Raw genomic sequence first — 21,149 nt, 5'->3', positions numbered from 1 at the left:
ATCTATTCATATTGTCTTTAATGAAGTTTCTAAATTTAAGAAAAATGAGTTTGATGATGATCTTAATTTTGATGCTTTGAATTTAAATGAACCCTCTCCTCCAACTAGCAACTTGGATGTATCTTCTTCCGAAACATCCTTACCTAAGAAAAGGAAGTATGTAGATGTTCATCCTAAGGAGCTAATCATAGGAGACACATCAAAAGGGGTTCAAACTCGTTCTTCTCTTAAAAATTTTTGTGCCAATGTCGTTTTTCTTTCTCAAATTGAACCTAAATGCATTAACGAGGCCTTGAAAGATGATTCATGGATTATCGTAATACAAGAAGAGTTAAACCAATTTGAGAGAAATGAGGTGTGGAAGCTTGTTCCGAGGCCAAATGACCATTTAGTTATTGGTACTAAATGAGTTTTTAGAAACAAGCAAGATGAATTTGGTATCGTGGTTAGAAACAAGGCTAGATTAGTGGCCAAGGGTTTCAACCAAGAAGAAGGTATCGATTATGACGAAACCTTCGCTCTTATGACACGATTAGAAGCCATAAGATTGCTCCTTGCCTATGCTAGTAATAATAATTTTAAGTTATTTCAAATGGATGTCAAAAGTGCTTTTCTTAATGGCTTTATTTACGAAGAAGTTTATGTTGAACAACCTCCTGGATTTAAGAATAATAATTTTTTGAATCATATGTTTAAATTGACTAAAGCTCTCTATGGATTAAAACAAGCCCCAATGGTTTGGTATGAGAGACTTAGCTCCTTTCTTATCTAAAATAATTTCTCTAAAGGCAAGGTTGATACTACATTGTTTATTAAAAATTTTGAAAATAATTTTCTTGTTATTCAAATTTATGTTGATGATATTATTTTTGGTTCTACAAATGAATCCTTATGTGAATCATTTGCTATAAGAGTATGAGCCAAGAGTTTGAAATGAGTATAATGGATGAACTAACTTTCTTTTTAGGCTTACAAATCAAACAACTTAGTGATGGTATTTTTTTTTAGTCAAACTAAATATGCATTAGACTTGTTAAAAAGGTTTAATATGAAAAGTTCAAAGGCTGTCAATACTCTTATGAGTACTTCTACTAAGTTAGACATTAACAAAAATGGAGAAAGCTTTGATCAAAAAGCTTATAGGGGTATGATAGGAAGTTTACTATACCTCACCACAACTAGATTGGACATCATGTTTAGCATAGGACTTTGTGCCAGGTTTCAATCTAATCCTAAGATATCTCATCTTAAAGCAGTTAAAAGAATTCTTAGATATCTTAAAGGAACCACTAATCTAGGATTATGATATCCAAAATCTAAAAACTTTGAACTAATTGCTTATGTTGATGCGGATTTTGCTGGATGTAGAATAGATAGAAAAAACACATTCGGAACATGTCAATTCTTAGGTCATGCACTTGTATCTTGGTCTTCCAAGAGACAAAACTCTGTTGCACTATCTACAATCGAAGCTGAATACATAGCAGCGAGTGCATGTTGTGCACAAGTTGTATGGATGAAAAATATATTAGAAGATTATAAGATTTACCTTAAGAATATTCCCATAAAATGTGATAACACGAGTGTAATATGTTTAACAAAAAATCCTATTCAACACTCTAGAACTAAACATATTGACATTAGGCATCATTTCATAAGAGATCATGTTAATAACCATGACATATCTTTATAGTTTACTGATACGAAATATTAATTAGTCGATATCTTAGAGGAATATTAAATAATAGTTTATTTATTTTAGATATTACTCCACATGTCATGAATGTTAGTGTGTCTAAGAGGAAGCGAGATGAGGTGAATAATGTATATCTGTGACATTGTAGGCTAGGTCATATCCACGAAGAAAGAATTCAAATGTTACTAAAGGATGGATGCTTAGATCTATTTGATTATGAATCATATGCAAACGGTGAGTCTTGCCTTTAAGAGAAATTGATCAACTCTTCATTTAGTAAAATTGGAGAGAGAGCCACTAAGTTGCTATAATTCATGCATATTGATGTATGTGGTCCTATGTCAACTCAAGCTATAAGTGATTACTCATATTTCATTATACTTTCAAGTTGAAATCAAAAGAGCAATTATAATTCATTTGGATAATTTTCCTCTTTTGTAAATGGCAAAGAGAAACATAAAAGATCAGATAAGAGATCTTAATTTTAAAAAAAATCTTAAGTCTCAAGTATCAAGAAATCAAGATCATGATTAGGATAAAAACTTCTCTATAGCAAAAAGAAACATAGAAAAACTTGATTCATTACATAAGAAATCTTAAGTCATCAAAATCGAGAAATCAAGAGAAAAATTATGATTAAAAGAAATCTCCTTTTTAGTGAATAGCAAAAGGAAGAATCATAATAATCTTGATTCAAATAAAAAACATCATTCAAAACTAAGAAATCAAGATAAAAATCACGATTCATTTAGATAAGTATTCTCTTTTAATAAAATGCAAGAGTCACATAAGAATAAAGAGTAAGGGATCTTGATTCGGATAAAGAAAATCTCAAGTTATAATTCTGAGAATTCAAAATCATTATATAGATAAAACTCATTCAAATTCAAATCATCAAAATCACTTTCAAGATATTCAAAATGACATAAATAGATTCATTAATCTCTTATTGAAAAATCGATAAGATAAAGATAGAGAAATTTTTAAGAAAAAATGTATCCCCTTTTTATGCATTTCAATTTATGTGATTTATTTCATACAAACATACATTTGTCTTTTATGCCAAATAAAAACATGCATCATCATTTAAAATAAAAAAATAAATTTTATCACAAAGATTAATAGACCATAAATCATAAAAATCATTATACATAATTTTAAAATATAAACTCATTAAACATGATTTCATTAAACATAAAGCATTTTCAATCAAAATCATTTTATTTCGGCTAATGATCTTTGTCAAGTGTTTTGGATCTCTGGTCATAAGCCTTGAGCATCGACTCTTAAGATTTTTGCTTCTAACTTTCGATTATAGATATTTCTATATGAAAGGTGGGTTTGTTCTAGGTACCCATTTAACTTTAAGTCCCTCATGTTTTGATCTATCACTCTTAGCTTTTGGAATTAAGACATTTATGGTTCCTTCAGAACCCAAACTAATTTATATGAGTCATACTTTTTAAATAAATATTTAAAAGTAAAATGACCATATCTACGGCAAAAATTACATTTAACATTAGGGAAAACATGCAATGTGGGTCCTTTAACAAATAAAGTTGATTTTTGTTGAGTGTTCCTACTCACACAACCGATTCCTTCTTTTCTATGAACATGACTCTTATTGGCGAGAATTATATTTAAAGATTTGCTACTAATTTTAAATTTATCTAGCATTTGTTGTAATAACAAATTTTCCTTTTTGCATGAATCTAATTATTCACATTTAGTGCAAGAGTTTAGCATGCCATTATCATGCTCATTTTTTATTTTTTTTAAATTACTAGAGAGAGAAGCATGATCTTTTTTTAGCATTTTATATTTCTTACCAACTAATTTAAAATTGTCAAACAAATCATAAAATGCATCTAATGATTTATTATAAGGTAAATAAGATTCGTCTAAGTCACTTACCTTGTCGTTGAGGGCCATTAAGGCATAGTTCGTCGTCTCGCTTTTGTTGGTTTGCTCCTCATCTTCGGATGTACTCGATTTGTTCTAAGTCACCTTAAGTGTTTTTTTCTTCTTTGGGAGCTTCTTCATTTTAAGTTCATTTTTGTTCTTAGTTTCATGTTTTATGAATTTTTTGAATTTTCTTGTGAGGAGTTCAATATCATCATCACTTGAGCTTTCGTCTGAGTAGTCTTCTTTTGTTTTAAGTGTCAAATCCTTTCCATTCTTTGGAAGGTTGTTCTTATGTTCGTCATGTGCAATATATGTCATTTTATAGGTTATTAAATACTCAATAAGTTTTTCAAGTAAAAAATTATTTAAGTCCTTTGATTCTTGTATTGTCGTTACTTTTAAGCCTCAACTTTTTGAAATGGATCTTAGAATCTTATTTACAAGTTCAATCTTAGAAAAATATTTGCCAAGAGCTTTTAAACTATTGACGACATCCGTAAAATAGATGTATATGTCAACAATAGTTTCGCTTCGCTTCATTCGAAATAATTTAAAATCATGCATCAAAAGATTTATCTTAGATTCTTTTACTCTATTTGTGTCTTCATGAGTTACTTCTAATGTGTATCAAATCTCATGTGTAATTTTACATAAAGAAATATGATTAAACTCATTTTTATTCAAAGCACAAAATAAAGCGTTCATAGCTATAGCATTAAAAAAAAAAGACATTTAAAAATTATTTTTAATAATATTCCATAAATCGAAATTCATAGAAAGCAAGAAAGCTCTCATTCGAGTTTTCCAATATGTGTAGTCCATCTCATTGAATATAGGAAGATGAACGATAGAAAGACCCTCTTGATTGCTAGTAAAAGCCATTTCTCTTGAGTGTTAAACCAAACGAGAAAAACCTTGGCTCTGATATCAACTGTTAGGACCAAAATTAGCACTAAGAGGGGGGGTGAATTAGTACTTTCGTAAATGTTATGTCGATTCGAAAATCTCATTCGATAAAATGGTATCGGAAATATGTTTAACTTGTAAACATTTATAAGAATGTAATGAGCAAGTAAGGTAGTTTGCAATAAAGGTAAACAATAAAATAGAAATGCAAACCTAGTTTTATAGTGGTTCGATCATCGCGACCTACGTCCACTCTCGATTCCTCTTCACTCGAGGCCGTCGGCTTCCACTACTGATCTTCCTTCCAATGGGCAAAGATCAACTACCCTTATAACTCTTTCTTCTTTTCACAAGCTTAGGAGAGAACCTTTACAAGCTTCACACCTCTCTTAGACTAAGCCCGAAACTTAAAGAGAATGAGGACACTTAACACTTTTTTAACTCAGAATAACAATCCCTTTCTACTCTTTTTTTCTTACTACCCCAAGTAGAAAAGAGTGGGGTATTTGTAGACCCCAAATGTATTTCAATTTAGAGCCAAAAAAGGTCTAATCCTAGGTTTCTAGGGTACTGGCGGTACCACCGCTTGTAGCACTAACAATGGGCAGTACCATCGCTTGACATACTGACACTATATGGCACCACAGCCCAATCTAGTGGTACCACCACCTGACATTGTTTGGGAGACTGTGTTTGGGTGGTACCACCACCTAAACTAGCGGTACCATCGCTTGACATAATCTAGGAGACTGTGTCTAGGTAGTACCATTGCCTAGTCTAGCAGTACCATTGCTTGATAGCTTGAAAAAGTGTACTCTTGACTTTTCCAACTCATAGGTGGTTCTACCTAACCTTGGATCACCGAATGAGCCTTCTACTTAGTCCAAAATAGTCCTAACTTAGGCCCAATGGGCCTCTAATTGAGTTAGTAGGGTTCCTCCCAAACCCAACTCAATTATAATCACGACTACTTCAATCTAGACACGGTCGATTACAAACAGAATACTATGTTGTCCAACATGTCATTGGTTCATCCAGCGCTTCGTTCGATCCTTTCGATGTATCATCCTCTCTTATGGTGTATTGCCTAATCGGCATGTTGACCTTCGCAACATCTGATCTCCTTGGTGTAATGCCCAATCATTCTGGCCCGATGCTCGAACTCATGGCATGAAGCCTTCTACCGACATGTCGACCGATCCTTCAGCTCGACATCCAATCTCCTGACATGTTCCAGCCCAACATATGATTTCACTACTTTAATCGATTTATCTTTCCTTGATTGAAGCTAGTCCTGCATCACTCAAAATGTATATTAGATCGTTAACTCATCAATTAATTTCATCATCAAAATCCGAGATTCAACAATATGAGCATGATAGCACCATACCCGGTATATGGTCTTTGGGATATTAGATGGATAAGGGGCTATAAATACACAGTAACTGAGGACATACGAGTCCAATGGATTGGATTTCCTTGTATTGTCTTGGGACTACGGCATAGTGGCCTAGTACGTTCGTAGTCGATAAGTCGAGTGAATTATTATAAAGATAATAATTCACTGAGTTAGATGAAGTTCTGACGGGTATGACTCACTGCTAGCTCGATATTGAGCCTATAGGGTCACACACATATTATAGGTGTCACTACGAGTAAAGGTTCGAATATGAGATATCTGCTGGAGCCCCTATCTTATTAGATATCCAATAAGCCCCTAAATTATTGGATCTTATGGATGAGATCCAATAAGAGCCAATGAGAGATTATTAGATAGAGACCCACTAATCTAAGAGACTTGGATAGTTTGATAGAGATCAAGTACCCAATATGGTAGAATCCATTACGTTTAAGTTGATAGGAGGCCTCTATAAATAGGAGAAAACCAAAGGGCCATGGGCTAAGGTTTTTTTTTTTTGTCTCTTCGTATTCTCCTCTCCCTCTTCTCATATTACAACCCCTATTTGGGGTGTGTGGATAGTAAGAAGGGGCAACTCCTTTTTGATTGTGTGGTGCGTGTAAGGAAGAGTTTTTGGACAACGATTTGAGGAGGATCTTCGTAGCCCTTGCTGTGTGGATCACCGCTAGAGATGAAGGCATTTGAACTTCTTCATCTAATCTTACATATCTATAGAAATTCAGGGATATACGATCTCTTGAGGTAATTTTCTTATGCATGGTTTTTCAATTTTGTAGGTTTTTGTACATCAACTTTTGCACGACGAGAAAAAACATTTTTTCTACGAGAATTCTAGGATTTTGTTTTCTGTTCTTCCGCTACGCATGTGATATCGCTCTATATTTCCCAACACTTATACGGTACACAGGTGCATAATTTTATGAATAGTTATGTTTTATACATATGCATATATTTATTATGGCGTATGGTGGGGGAGTGTACGGAAAGACGCATAAATTCATGAAGACAAAGTTCTCTCCCTGTGCACAAATTTAATATAATGTAAAGAATACACATATGTACTACAGTATAAGATGAAAAATTATATGAATTTCTACATTTTGAATATGTGCATATAAGCATTTCAAATTATTTTTAAAGTAGAATTTTATATCCTTATGTTCGCGTGCAATGTGTAAGATTAATTATTTTATACCATCATTTTAAAATACTATATATAACATGATGCATGCCCACCTGATTAAAACTATGAAGGCTTATACTTAATAAGTAAATTACTCATTATATACCCTATTTTGTAGATAAGGATATTAGTTGCTCACCCAAGTGAATGGGTAAGAAAGTGAGCACATTCAAATTTTGTATAGAGAAATTTTTGATATGTTATGTTATGTTAATTTTGGATATGTTATGTGTGGATTTTTCTGTTTGGTTAAATTATATATAATTTTGTACAAGCGTTAAAATTATTATGTACAAGGGAAGTCTTGTTGTTTTGACTTAGATATTTGCATGTTTTAAATTTTAAGATTGTATACCTTCTGCTACATTCATATCGATAGTAAAAATAATGTAATGAAAGAAATATGACATCCTACCTTAGTTCGACATGTAGGGTATATATGGGACTAGGAGTGGAGTGTTACAAATCAGCCTCCTATCTCCTCCTCATTTCTCTTTCAACCATGAGCCCCTCCCTAGTACGAGAGGACAGAAAGAGGGCCACCCCCTCTCTTGTCTACTACTGCGTGGTGGTGTACGATCACGATGAGAGAACCCGTGGTGGTGGTGGCGAGCTCGATCGTTGTTGCTCCTAGTTTCAACCATATTGTAGCTTTTATATTCGTAACAATGGCTACATGATGAGCAAAAGTTCCACCATGTTGTAGTTATTAGTGCACTATTGCTGCCATGTTATTGCATATGTTAGTTGCTAAATTTCTCATGAAATTATGTTTAATCTGAAAGTATCAACTAGAAATAAGGAGTTCAGTTTTCTCAACGGAGATTAATCTTCTCCAAATGTTTGGACTCCTTATATCTTTTTGCTATGCCATGAAAGCTAGATTCACCTCCTTGTATGGAATATCTTCAGGTTATAGGACATACTTTTTTTTGTTATTCTCATAGCAATCAGATTATAGTCTTTTCTTTTTGTTTTTAAAATATTATTTTTTTCATTGATATGTAAGTATTTTCTACCGGTCGGAATTGCTTCTCTTTTTTAAAATTGGATGGTTGGATTTGCAACAATGGATAATAGCTTGGACGGAAGCTTCTACGGAGTATTTCGACTACTAACAGATGGAAAAGATTTAATTCTTCAAAACTTATTGTAAATTTTCATATATTTGGTTCATCTTGCAGGATCATCAGTGGCTAGGCTTCCTTTTAAGTGCAGTGCAGCAGTGTCTCGTTGTTGTTTTTGACTTTTGCCTAGCTGAATGTGTTGAGCTGGCAGCCCACAAATTCAGCTCATAGTGGGCTTTGGCAGCCCACAGCTCATCCCCTTTTAATCTAATCCTAATTAATATTAGGGGGGTATGGTGGCTATGTTTTGGAGGTAGAAAAAGACATAAATAGGACAGCAACGTGAGAGAAAAAAACATAGCCACGAGATTCCAAAGAAAAGGAGGAAAACAAGGCAGAAAAGAAGAGAAAGAAAGGGAAGAAGACAAGGACAACACAGAGAGGCTGTTCTCAATCATCTAACAGTGTTCTTATCTCAAGTTAGATCAAATCTACAGTAGACTCTTGCTGTGATTACTTGGGGAGGTTTTAGATATTGTAGGCAGTGACATGATCCTTGTATCCTAGTTATTTTTTTGTGATTGTTGTTAGGGTTTAGGGTAAGAGATTGAGATTTGTATATTTATTATTCTCATAGTGGATTATCTCTAGTTTGCCTCGTGGTTTTTACCCTTCACATTGGAGGAGTTTTCCATATATATCTTGGTGTTCTATTTGATTGTGATTTCATTTAATTCTGCTGCATATCATATCATGGCCTTATAGTATTTGTTCATATACAAAGGTTATTCTTGTTTATATCCCCATCAACTGGTATTAGAGCAAGAGGTTTTGGTGATTTAAATTTTGTATTTGAACATGGAGGCCAGTAATATTTCTCGCATGATTAGTTTAAATGGAAACAATTGGATAATATGGAAACCAAGAATGGAAGATCTCTTGTATTGCAAAGATTTGTATGGACCTTTGTAGGGGGATAGTGCAAAACTCATAACTATGACAGATGATGAGTGGAAGAGGTTAGATCGAAAAACAATTGGATTTATTCGATAGTGGCTTGATGATAGTGTCTTTAACCATGTTTCTACTGAAATTTCTGCATATTCTCTTTGGAAAAAGTTGGAAAGTCTCTATGAAGGAAAAATAGCTGGCAACAAAGCTTTTTTTATTAGAAAACTTGTGAACCTAAAATATAGGGAGGGTGCTTCTATTGCTGAACATTTGAATGAAATGCAAAGTATTACTAACCAGTTATCCTCTATGAAAATGTCTCTTGATGATGAGTTGCAGGCATTGTTACTTCTCAATTCATTACCAGAAAGTTGGGAGACACTGGTGGTTTCCTTCAGTAATTCTGCGCCAGATAGTGTTGTCACTATGAGTCAAATAACAAGCAGTTTGTTGAATGAGGAGTTGAGAAGAAAGAGTTTAGCAACATCTCAGAATGATTCACAGACACTTATCTCAGAGAACAGAGGAAGGTCAAAGTCTAGAAGCAGTTCACGCATGGGTAGAAGCAAGTCAAGATCAAGAAAAGATATTATTTGCTATAATTATGGTGAGAAAGGACATTACAAGAACCAATGTAAGCAACCTAAGAAGAGCAAGAAAAAGGGAAAAGAAGTGGAGTCTATAGAGTCAAAAGATAATATCACAGCTACAATGTAGGGTGGTGATTATTTGATTTTATCTCCTTCTGATGATATTTTTTCTTGTGTGTGTCAGGATCTTGAGTGGGTAATTGACACAGGTGCTTCTTATCATGCTACACCATGGATGGAGTTTTTTGCTACATACAGGTCTGAAAATTTTGGTATTGTCAAGATGGGCAACTATGACACAGGAGACATCATAGGCATGAGTGATATCCATTTAAAGACCAACCTTAGCTGCAAGTTGGTGCTTAAGGATGTGAGGCATGTGGTTGACTTGAGGCTGAATCTAATTTCAGTTGGAAGGCTAGATGATGAAGACTATGATAGCAGATTTCACAAAGGGCAATGGAAGCTCAGTAAAAGTTCTCTTGTTATAGCTAATGGAAAGAAATGTCATACTTTGTACAGGTTGCAGGCTAAAGCTTATGGTGAGTAGTTAAATGCTACAGAAAAAGACTTCAGCATGGAGTTGTGGCATAGGCGACTGGGACACATGAGCGAAAAGGGGCTGCAAGCTCTTTCTAAGAGAGAGGTATTACTAGACCTCAGAGGTATACATCTGAACCCTTGTATTGATTGTTTGGCAAGTAAACAACATAGAGTTTCATTTGCTAGTCTTGCTTTGTCTAGAAAAATACATGCCTTAGACCGTGTTTATACAGATGTATGTGGTCCTTTAAGGACAAAAACTCATGGTGGATCTGTTGATGTTCTTGGTATAAGTGGTGCACTTTATTTTGTCACTTTTATAGATGATTTTTCCAAGAAAGTTTGGGCCTATGCTTTGAAGACTAAAGATCAGGTGATTAATGTCTTTAAAGAGTTTCATGCTAGGGTTGAAAGGGAGACAAAAAGGAAATTGAAATACATAAGATCAGATAATGGTGGTGAGTATACAGGATTGTTTAATAACTATTGCAGGTCACATGGAATCCAACATGAGATGACAGTTCCTGGTACACCTCAGCATAATGCAATTGCAGAGATGATGAACTGCACCATCATGGAAAAGATCAGATATATGCTTTCACAGGCCAAGCTACCCAAAAGGTTTTGGGATGAAGCTTTGAGGACTACAATTGATGTGATCAACTTATCACTATGTACAGCCCTAGATGGTGATGTTGCAGAGCATGTATGGTCAGGAAAAATTGTTTCCTACAAGCATTTGAGAGTGTTTGGTTGTCGTGCATTTGCACATGTTCCAGATAATGAGAGGTCCAAGATGGATGGTAAGACTAAAGAATGTATTTTTCTTGGTTGCTCACATGATCATTTTGGTTATAGGCTTTGGGATCCAGAAAAGCAGAAGGTGTTTAGAAGCAGAGATATAGTCTTCTTTGAGGATCAAACTTTTGAAGATTTGAAGAAGAAGGCACCAGCCAATACTTCTGCAGAAGGATTAGCAGATTGTGACCCAATTACTCCTCTAGTATATCAGGGTGATGGGGGAGATGTGCAGGAAGATAGTGTAGAGCCTGATATTGATCTACCTACAGGACATGTTGAGCAAGAAGAAGTAGGAGAGCAAGTTCCAACAAAACCTCAGTTGAGAAGATCTTCTAAACAACGTCAACCTTCCAGAAGATACTTTACATATGAGTATGTGATGTTTACTGATGTAGTTGAACCAAAGAGTTATCAGGAAGCAGTTGAAAGTGAGTAGAAAGAGAAGTGGTTAGTTGCTATACAGGAAGAGATGGATGCTCTTCAGAAGAACCACACTTATGATTTGGTGCTACTACCAAATGGAATGAATGCCTTGAAGAACAAGTGGGTTTTCAGGTTGAAGACTCAAGAATATTGTTCTCAACCAAAATACAAAGCTAGATTGGTTGTGAAAGACTTTAGTCAAAAGAAAGGTATTGACTTTGAAGAGATTTTTTCTCCTGTTGTTAAAATGTCTTCTATTCGTGTTGCTCTTGGTATTACTGCTAGCCGGGACTTGGAGGTTGAGCAGTTAGATGTGAAGACAACTTTCCTTCATGGGGATTTGGAGGAGGAAATTTATATGGAGCAACCAGAAGGCTTCAAAGTTAAAGGTAAAGAGAACTTTGTCTGTAAATTGAAGAAGAGCTTGTATGGGCTAAAGCAAGCTCCAAGACAATGGTATAGAAAGTTTGATTCATTTATGATAGAAAATGGATACAAAAGAATGGCTTCAGATCATTGTGTGTACATCAAATGGTTTGGTGAGGATTTTATTATTCTCTTACTTTATGTTGATGACATGCTTATTCTTAGAAAAGATATGTCTAAAATTGATAGATTGAAGAATGAACTAAGTGAATCTTTTGCAATGAAGGACATGGGGCCAACAAAGCAAATACTAGGTATGTAGATTTCCCGTGACAGAAAAAATAAGAAGATTTGGTTGTCACAAGAGAAATACATCGAGAAGATATTGGAAAGATTTAGTATGAGTAATGCAAAGCTAGTTAGTTCTCCTCTTGCAGGTCACTTCAAGTTGTGCTCAGAACAGAGTCCGTCAAGTGATGAGGAGAAGGAGAAAATGCAAAAGGTTCTTTATGCTTCAACAGTTGGAAGTTTAATGTATGTAATGGTATATACGAGGCCAAACATCACATATGCAGTTGGTGTTACTAGCAGATTTCTTGCAAATCCAAGCAAAGAGCACTAGGCAGCAGTGAAGTGGATTTTTAGATACCTTAGAGGGAACTCTAAGGTTTGTTTAAGCTTTGGAGGTGGACCACATGTGTTGATAGGTTACACAGATACAGATATTACAAGAGATATAGATACGAGAAAGTCTACTTCAGATTATGTACTTACTTTTGCAAGGGGAGCTATGTCATGGCAATCCAGATTGCAAAGGTACATTGCTCTCTCTACCACAGAAGCAGAATATATTGCTGCTACAGAGGTATGTAAAGAAATGTTATGGATGAAAGAATTCTTACAAGAATTGGAGCTGAAACAGAAAAATTATGTAGTGCATTATGACAGCCAGAGTGCCATTCATTTGTGTAAGAACCTAATATTTCATTCTAAGTCAAAGCATATAGATGTTAGATACCACTGGATTCGAAATGTATTTAAAGAGTAGCAGTTGCAGCTTCAGAAAATTCACACAGATGACAACGGAGTAGACATATTGGCAAAAACTTTACCAAAAGAAAGACAGGAGATATGCCGATAGTTGGTCAGCATGACTTCACATTGAGGAGTCATGGGACAACCTCCCTTATGGGCTGAAGGGGGAGGTTGTTGGGCTGGCAGCCCATAAATTTAGCCCATAGTGGGCTTGTGCAGCCCACAGCTCACCCTCTCTTAATCTAACCCTAATTAACATTAGGGGGAGTGTGGTGGCTGCGTTTTGGAGGCAAAAAAATGTATAAATAGGGTAGCAATATGGAAGAAAAAAATATAACCACGGGATTCCAAAGAAAAGGAGGACAACAAGGTAGAAAAGGAAGAGAAAGAAAGGGAAGAAGACAAGGACAACGCAGAGAGGCTGTTCTCAATCATCTAGGAGTGTTCTCATCTCAGGTTAGATCAAATCTACAGTAGACTCTTGCTGTGATTACTTGGGGAGGTTTTACATATTGTAGGCAGTGATGTGATCCTTGTATCCCAGTTATTCTCTTGTGATTGTTGCTAGAGTTTAGGACAAGAGATTGAGATTTGTATATTCATTATTCTCATAGTGGATTATCTCTAGTTTGCCTCGTGGTTTTTACCCTTCATATTGGAGGGGTTTTCCACGTATATCTTGGTGTTCTATTTAATTGTGATTTCATTTAATTTTGTTGAATATCATGACCTTATAGTATTTATTCATATACCAAGATTATTCATGTTTATATCCCCATCACAATGCTTTATGCTCGGGGCAAGCTTTGCTGATTTGCCAGGTCCGATTCAATCACAACCTTGCTGCGGTTCGCTCATTTCTAATTCTCGTCTCCTCGTATGCAGCGTATCTTCTGGATTAGCTGATTGCCATGGCTCACGCCTCCTTCCATGTCCCTTCTCTTTTACAAAGTTACACTAGCGTGGATCTCGCCTCGTCTCTCGGTTCTCTTCTTGAGCAACAGGTAGTTAGTTGCATAGGCTGTTGTTTCTTTAATATTTCCTAGTTTTTTTTAAGACCTCGTTCCATTTTCCCACCCCTCCTCGTTAGACTCCCCACTGTTTCTAGAATCTATAGCGAATTGCCAGCACAAGGATGATACCATAAATCAGAGAAATAAACCTTCCAACCCAAACACAATTTATATATGCACCCCTTAACTGGAAACAATTTTACTTCCTTGTTTATCTTTCACTAAATGGAAGCGTACAATTGAGTATCGAACAACACATCCAACATCCCATGCAAAAGAAACTAAAGAAACCTGATGTAAAAAATCTGATCACGCGCAATCCAAAGTGCGATTGTATACGGTGGGGGGGCGAAGGAGTTACAAGCACTTTGAAATCATCAAATTCCTGCAATAGTGTATGCGTCCTGATCCTGATCCTGAGTCCAGAATAGAACAAAAAGGATACAAAGGAATGCAAGATCAACACCTTGAGGACATCAACAGAAAGTTCCATCAGTTGCAGCCTCCTTAAAGACTCCGACAAGACAGCATCAGACTGCGAAGAAGCATCAGCAAGCTCAAGCTTAATGGTACTCCACGACCAATTTACATTCTCTGGATCATAATGCAACATCAAATCGATGAAAAACCACACAAATTACCTCATCATGTTGGTTTCCGAGAATATCTTTGAGCCTCATGACCTCTCCAACGATCTGGCCCTCCTCTTCGATATCCTCCGTGAGTGCCTCCGCCTCGTCATTCGTCTAGTTGCTCACCGCCCCGTTCAAGGACTCGGGCCCGTCGGTACCGCTGTCCGCCTTGCTCTCCTTCTCTCCGAGCCTCCTCATGCTGCCGTCCCCCTCGGCCCCTCTCAGCTCGACGCGGTCAGAGCCGAAGCACCGCGGCAGCAGCGCGGCGAAGAGCTTCTCCACGATCTGATCCCACCAGGATCGCTTGCTCGATGACCTCGAAGATGTCGGAGTTGGCGCTTCGGAAGAACTTCCTCCAGTAATCGACCCACCCGGACGAGCTCGCCATGGCGACGACGGCGAAGAACGACCCGGCGTATACGAGGCCAAATCCGTCTCACCAGAGCGGTCCGCGTTAGAAATCGACTCCAAGAACGAATCTTGGCCGCCGGCTCCGAGACCGGTGACCGAAAAAACTAATGGGGCACAAATCTTTTCGCCGATCAACGGCGGTTCCGATGGGCACAACCGAGACCACGCGAAAAAGACAACGGAAAGATCCGACCTTTCCGACAATCCACATACAGTGCCAATCAATCCGACCCTCCAGAACTCAAAATTAGAGATTAGGGTAATGACAACCGGTCCGATTTGTTCCCGTACCAAAGGAGACCAGAACCCGATTTGTTACCGGCGGCGAGCGGTGCAGGAGAGACGGCGGTCGAGCGGTGCAGGAGCGGCGGCGGCGAGTGGTGCAGGAGCGGCGGCGGTCGAGCGGGGTAGGTTGGAAAGAGGAGAACAAAAGAAATGCTTCGGCGAGAAAAAAATATATATTTAATAATTTTAAAAATAAAATTACGTTTTTATCCTCTTCTCTTTTTTTTTACATGATTTTTTCCGTCAATAAAAAAATTTCAATATTATTTTTTAATTACAAGAATCGAAATACTAATGATAATTAACTATATGAAATTATCTATAATTACCTCTTAACTCTTCGATGGATGTTTGTGCTGCAGGAAAAAACACAACATTCTGCAGGCGTATGATGCCATGTATGGCAACAGAATTTATTTGTGTAATGCTTAATGTATATTTTGTGTCGAGAAAAGAGTCCACTGCATATATGCACACGTGTGTGTATATCAGAATTTTTAATGCCATGATACTGGTATAGATACGTGTATAAATCAGACGCTACACGATATATGCAGATGCTTGGGTTGACTAACATGATGGATGGATAACTCGACAACGACGCCCGTCCGATTCGACGTTGCTAAAGATGGACTCCGCAAAAGCATGCTTACTTGTCATCCGTCCATTTATGCGTCCATTTGTCTTCTCGCCACAGAACAAGGAGAGCCGCTCGCGACCAACACTGCTCCTCCCTCTATAACTGTCAACCAAACCCCCTTCCCCTCAACCCTCCATTTCATTCCCTTATTAGCAAGCAGCAGCAGCAGCAGCAGCAGCCCTGGAGGCGGTGGCGTTCCCCCTCTCCACCTGCCCGATATGGAGGCCTCTGCCCCCTCCCTCCTCCTCCTCCTCCTCTTCCTCCTTCTCTTTGCGTCTTCTCTCTCGCGCCCTTCTTCGGCCCTCTCTTCTGACGCCGGAGCCGCCTCCACCGCGCGCCGCCAGCTCCTGGCCCTCATCGAGAATGGAATCCTCCCCGACGACTTCGAGTTCCACATCGAGATCGGCGTCCGCATCGCCAATCCGCGCCTCCGCCGCGCCTACATCGCCCTCCGAGCCTGGAGGAGCGCCATCTACTCCGATCCTTTCAACTACACCGGCAACTGGCAGGGCCCCGACGTGTGCGCCTACAACGGCGTCTTCTGCTCCCCAGCCCCCGACGAGCCTTCGCTCAACGTCGTCGCTGGCGTCGACCTTAACGGCGCCGATATTGCCGGCCACCTCCCCCCGGAGCTTGGCCTCCTGACCGACGCTGCGCTCTTCCACATCAACTCCAACCGCTTCTGTGGCACCATCCCCAAGAGCTTCTCCCGCCTCGTCATCCTCCGCGAGCTCGACGCCAGCAACAACCGCTTCGTCGGCCCTTTCCCGCGCGTCGTTCTTGGCCTCCCCTCCCTCACATACCTCGACCTTCGGTTCAATGACTTCGAGGGTGCTCTGCCACCGGAGCTCTTCGACAAGGAGCTCGACGCCATTTTCTTGAACGACAACCGCTTCAGCTCTGGCATCCCTGACAACTTCGGCAACTCCAAGGCCTCCGTCGTCGTGCTCGCCAACAACAAGCTCGGCGGGTGCATTCCGGCCAGCGTCGGAAACATGGGAGCCACCCTCAACGAGCTCATCCTTCTGAACAATGGGCTCGTGGGGTGCTTGCCGCCGGAGATGGGGATGTTGGGCAACGCGACGGTGGTGGACGCCAGCTGGAACTCTCTCACCGGCGAGCTCTCTAAGAGCTTCCAGGGGCTGAGCAAGGTGGAGCAGTTGGATCTGTCGCATAACGTCCTCATGGGTGTGCTTCCGGGGAGGCTCTGCCAATTACCGAGCCTCGCCAACCTCACGGTCTCGTACAACTTCTTCACAGGCGAGGCCGAGGAGTGCGTGCCGTCATCAACGAAGTTGGAGCTGGTGGTCGATGACAGGAGCAATTGCCTCGCGAAGAGACCGAGACAGAAGTCGAACAGGTTGTGTGCGCCGGTGGTGAGCCGCCCTGTCGATTGTGGCCGCTTCAAATGTGGATCTTCTCCGAACAAACCCACTTCGTCTCCTGCGAAACCATCTCCGAGGCAGAAGACAACATCGCCGCCGCCGAAGTCGAAGCCACCTGTTCGTTCACCACCTCCGTTGGTCCACTCACTTCCACCGCCAACTCCAGTCTCCTCGCCGCCACCGCCGCAACAGAAAAAATCTCCCGCCAGACCAGTGCATTCATCACCACCACCACCATCGTCCTCGGAGTCACCGGTTAAGCGAGTTCGCTCCCCGCCACCCCCAGTCAAGACTCCAAAGTCGTCGCCACCACCAACGCATTCACCACCTCCTTCAGTTCGCTCACCATCTCCAAGTTCCTCACCACCACCTCCTCCAGTTCACTCATCACCCCATCCGAATTCCTCACGGCCACCATCACCATCACCGCCTGTCTATTCACCACCTCCACCGATCCATTCACCACTACCTCCGCTGATTCATTCACCACCGCCACCAACCCATTCAGCACCTCCACCATCCCAGCACTCTTCACTACCTCCGGTTTCCTCACCACCATCTCCAGTCCATTCACCACCACCATCACCTCCAGCTGCATCACCTCCGTCACCACCAGTGCACTCATCACCTCCGCCACCACCGGCGCACTCACCACCACCACCAACTGCATCACTTCCGCCACCACCAGTACACTCTCCATCGCCACCACTAGCGCACTCACCACCGCTGCCACCGGCGCGCTCACCATCGCCTCTGCCACCACTAATGTACTCACCACCACCACCAGTACACTCTCCATCGCCACCACTAGCGCACTCACCACCGCTGCCACCGGCGCGCTCACCATCGCCTCTGCCACCACTAATGTACTCACCACCACCACCATCACCACCAGCTGCATCACCTCCGTCACCATCAGTGCACTCATCACCTCCGCCACCACCAGCGCACTCACCACCACCACCAACTGCATCACTTCCGCCACCACCAGTACACTCTCCATCGCCACCACTAGCGCACTCACCACCGCCGCCACCGGCGCGCTCACCATCGCCTCTGCCACCACTAATGCACTCACCACCACCACCATCACCACCAGCTGCATCACCTCCGTCACCACCAGTGCACTCATCACCTCCGCCACCACCAGCGCACTCACCACCACCACCAACTGCATCACTTCCGCCACCACCAGTACACTCTCCATCGCCACCACTAGCGCACTCACCACAGCCGCCACCGGCGCGCTCACCATCGCCTCTGCCACCACTAATGCACTCACCACCACCACCAACTGCATCGCCTCCGCCACCGGCAGCGCACTCACCACCACCACCGACAATTGCATCGCCTCCGCCACCAGAAGCGCACTCATCACCACCAGTAATTGCATCGCCTCTGCCACAACTAGTGCACTCACCACCACCAGTAATTGCATCGCCTCCGCCACCACTAGTGCGCTCACCGCAGCCACCAACTGCATCGCCTCGGCCACCACCAGCGCACTCACCGCCGCCACCAACTGCTCCGCCTCCCCCACCACAATTGCACTCACCAACACCACCAGCGCATTCATCACCGCCACCTGTTCGTTCACCACCGCCACCACTAGTGCACTCACCACCGCAACCAGTTGCATCGCCTCCACCACCTCCAATTACCTCGTCTCCACCACCACCACCAGCACACTCACCGCCAACTCCACCACAAGTGCACCCATCGCCACCTCCAACCCCTTCACAACCCAAAGGCTTCTCCCCACCACCACCGATCTCATCTCCTCATCAAGCTCCTCCGTCTCCACCACCAACACCTCCAACCGACAACGACGTCCTTCCACCAGTCGGCGGATTGAGCTATTCATCGCCGCCGCCCCCCATCTATCCGGGATACAATTAGCCATACCTCGATATCTTCTAGTGCACCCATTTCTGTAGAGCATAGCGGCGCAAAAGAGGAGGCGCGACAGGCAGCAGCATGGAAACCATCTCATTGTCTTCATGCAAAGGAATTGCCATCCTACGTATCTGCTCTTCCCTTCTGCGACCATTTCATATGTTCCTTTAATTGTAGGTAGATGAATTTTTACAATGCCGTCCTCGACCTCCTCTTTTACATGCGTTACTTCGTTAGACTCAATTGTTTGTGAGATCGATGACACTTGATCGACTGCTCTTCCTGATATATGCAATAATTGATGGTAGGCAAAACTCAAATAGAAGAAGAAGAAGAAGAAGAAGAAGAAAAAGATACAGCGGCGAGTTCATCATGATCATGTTGAGATCAACGCGACAAGAGGCGCTCTCGTGATTGCCTGAGTTGGAGGGAGGGTAGATTGGCTCGATGAGGTGTGCCAAAGAGGGACAATCAAATAATGGATTCATAAGAAATAAATAAATAAATTTCCATGGAGAAACTAAAAACTTTGAATTTTGCAATTGTAGATTTGGTTTAATTCCCAAATAACATGGTTTAGACCATGAAAGCACATACAAACAGAGCATCGATCCATAAAATTGTAGATTTGGTTTTTCAAGGAAAATGGCCAATGATAGCAAAATTGCTTACACAAACCAGGAAAAACTTCAATTTCTTACAACACTAATATATTTATTGACATAATAAAATCATAATAAAAGATATTCTTTTGAAAAAAGAGAAAATGGTTTTACATAAATAATAATAATATTATTATTACATTCTATTTTTTGAACACAAATCACGCGAGAAACAATATTTTATGTGGACGATACAAAATTAGTCATTTTTCTGTGTTGGAGACGGAGAGCGAGGTCAGAGAGAGCTCCGTTCAGCTCCGACACCGTGTGATGGCGGAGCAGCTGCGGACGTAGGGGTTCACCTCGGCGCCGGGGCGGCAGTTGTAGTAGGAGGCGTCGCGGCTCGAGCAGGGGACGCTGTCCCGACGAAGGGCGTTGTAGCTGATGTATATGGAGTTGGCGAGGACGCGGCGGCTCGCCTCGGACCCAAGTGTTGGGCTGATAGCCCATATTCAGCCCATGTGGGCTAGGGCAGCCCACAGCCCACACCCCCTCTTAACCTAACCCTAATTAAGATTAGGGGGGTGTGGTGGCTGCGTTTTTAGAAGCAGAAAAGGCTATAAAAAGATAGCAACGAGGCAGATCTTGAGGGCCACGGGATTCCAAAGAGAAAAAAAGGGAAGAAGACAAGGACAACGCAGAGAGACAGTTCTTAATCATCTAGTAGTGTTCTAGATCAAATCTACAGTAGACTCTTGCTGTGATTACTTGGGGAGGTTTTAGATATTATGGGCAGTGATGTGATCCTTGTATCCCAGTTATTCTCTTGTGGTTGTTGCTAGGGTTTAGGGCAAGAGATTGAGATTTGTATATTCATTATTCTCATAGTGGATTATCTCTAGTTTGCCCTGTGGTTTTTACCCTTCACATTGAAGGGGTTTTCCACGTATATCTTGGTGTTCTGTTTGATTGTGTTTCTATTTTATTCCGTTGCGTATTATGGTTTTCTAGTATTTGTTCATATACAAAGGTTATTCCTCTTTATATCCCCATCAACTAGTATCAGAGCGGGATTTTGGTGATTTAATTTTTGTATTTGAACATGGAGGCCAGTAATGTTTCTCGCATGATTAGTTTGAATGGAAACAATTGGATGATATGGAAACCAAGAATGGAAGATCTCTTGTATTTCAAAGATTTGTATGGACCTTTGCAAGGGGATTGTGCAAAACCTATAACTATGACAGATGATGAGTGGAAGAGGTTAGATAAAAAACAATTGGGTTTATTAGACAGTGGCTTGATGATAGTGTCTTTCACCATGTTTCTACTGAAATTTCTACATATTCTCTTTGAAAAAAATTGGAAAGTCTCTATGAAAGAAAAACAGCTGGCAACA

At 40.6% G+C, this 21,149-nt stretch overlaps 1 protein-coding gene and 1 long non-coding RNA gene across 2 annotated transcripts; one reads left to right on the top strand and one right to left on the bottom strand.

The window, feature by feature from the left end:
* Positions 1-14,205: 14,205 nt before the first annotated feature.
* Positions 14,206-15,372, bottom strand: LOC135653452 (uncharacterized). Its single transcript, XR_010502418.1, has 2 exons — positions 14,541-15,372; positions 14,206-14,434 (listed from the first exon to the last, which is right to left on the bottom strand). It is a non-coding gene; the product is annotated as an uncharacterized LOC135653452 (long non-coding RNA).
* A 670-nt stretch (positions 15,373-16,042) lies between these two features.
* Positions 16,043-19,249, top strand: LOC103971491 (pollen-specific leucine-rich repeat extensin-like protein 3). Its single transcript, XM_065173511.1, has one exon. It carries the CDS (start codon positions 16,086-16,088, stop codon positions 19,149-19,151), a length of 3,066 nt encoding a protein of 1,021 aa, XP_065029583.1. The 5' UTR covers positions 16,043-16,085; the 3' UTR covers positions 19,152-19,249.
* Positions 19,250-21,149: the final 1,900 nt, after the last annotated feature.

Source organism: Musa acuminata, chromosome BXJ3-11, assembly GCF_036884655.1.
Source record: "Musa acuminata AAA Group cultivar baxijiao chromosome BXJ3-11, Cavendish_Baxijiao_AAA, whole genome shotgun sequence".
In the NCBI taxonomy this organism is placed as follows: Eukaryota; Viridiplantae; Streptophyta; class Magnoliopsida; order Zingiberales; family Musaceae; genus Musa; species Musa acuminata.
Note: the sequence above shows the minus strand (reverse complement) of the source record. Positions and strands in the feature narration are given on the sequence as shown.

What these genes read in the sequence shown, in the direction of transcription:
- LOC103971491 (XM_065173511.1), top strand. Translation starts at nt 16,086, where the DNA reads ATGGAGGCCTCTGCCCCCTCCCTCCTCCTCCTCCTCCTCTTCCTCCTT.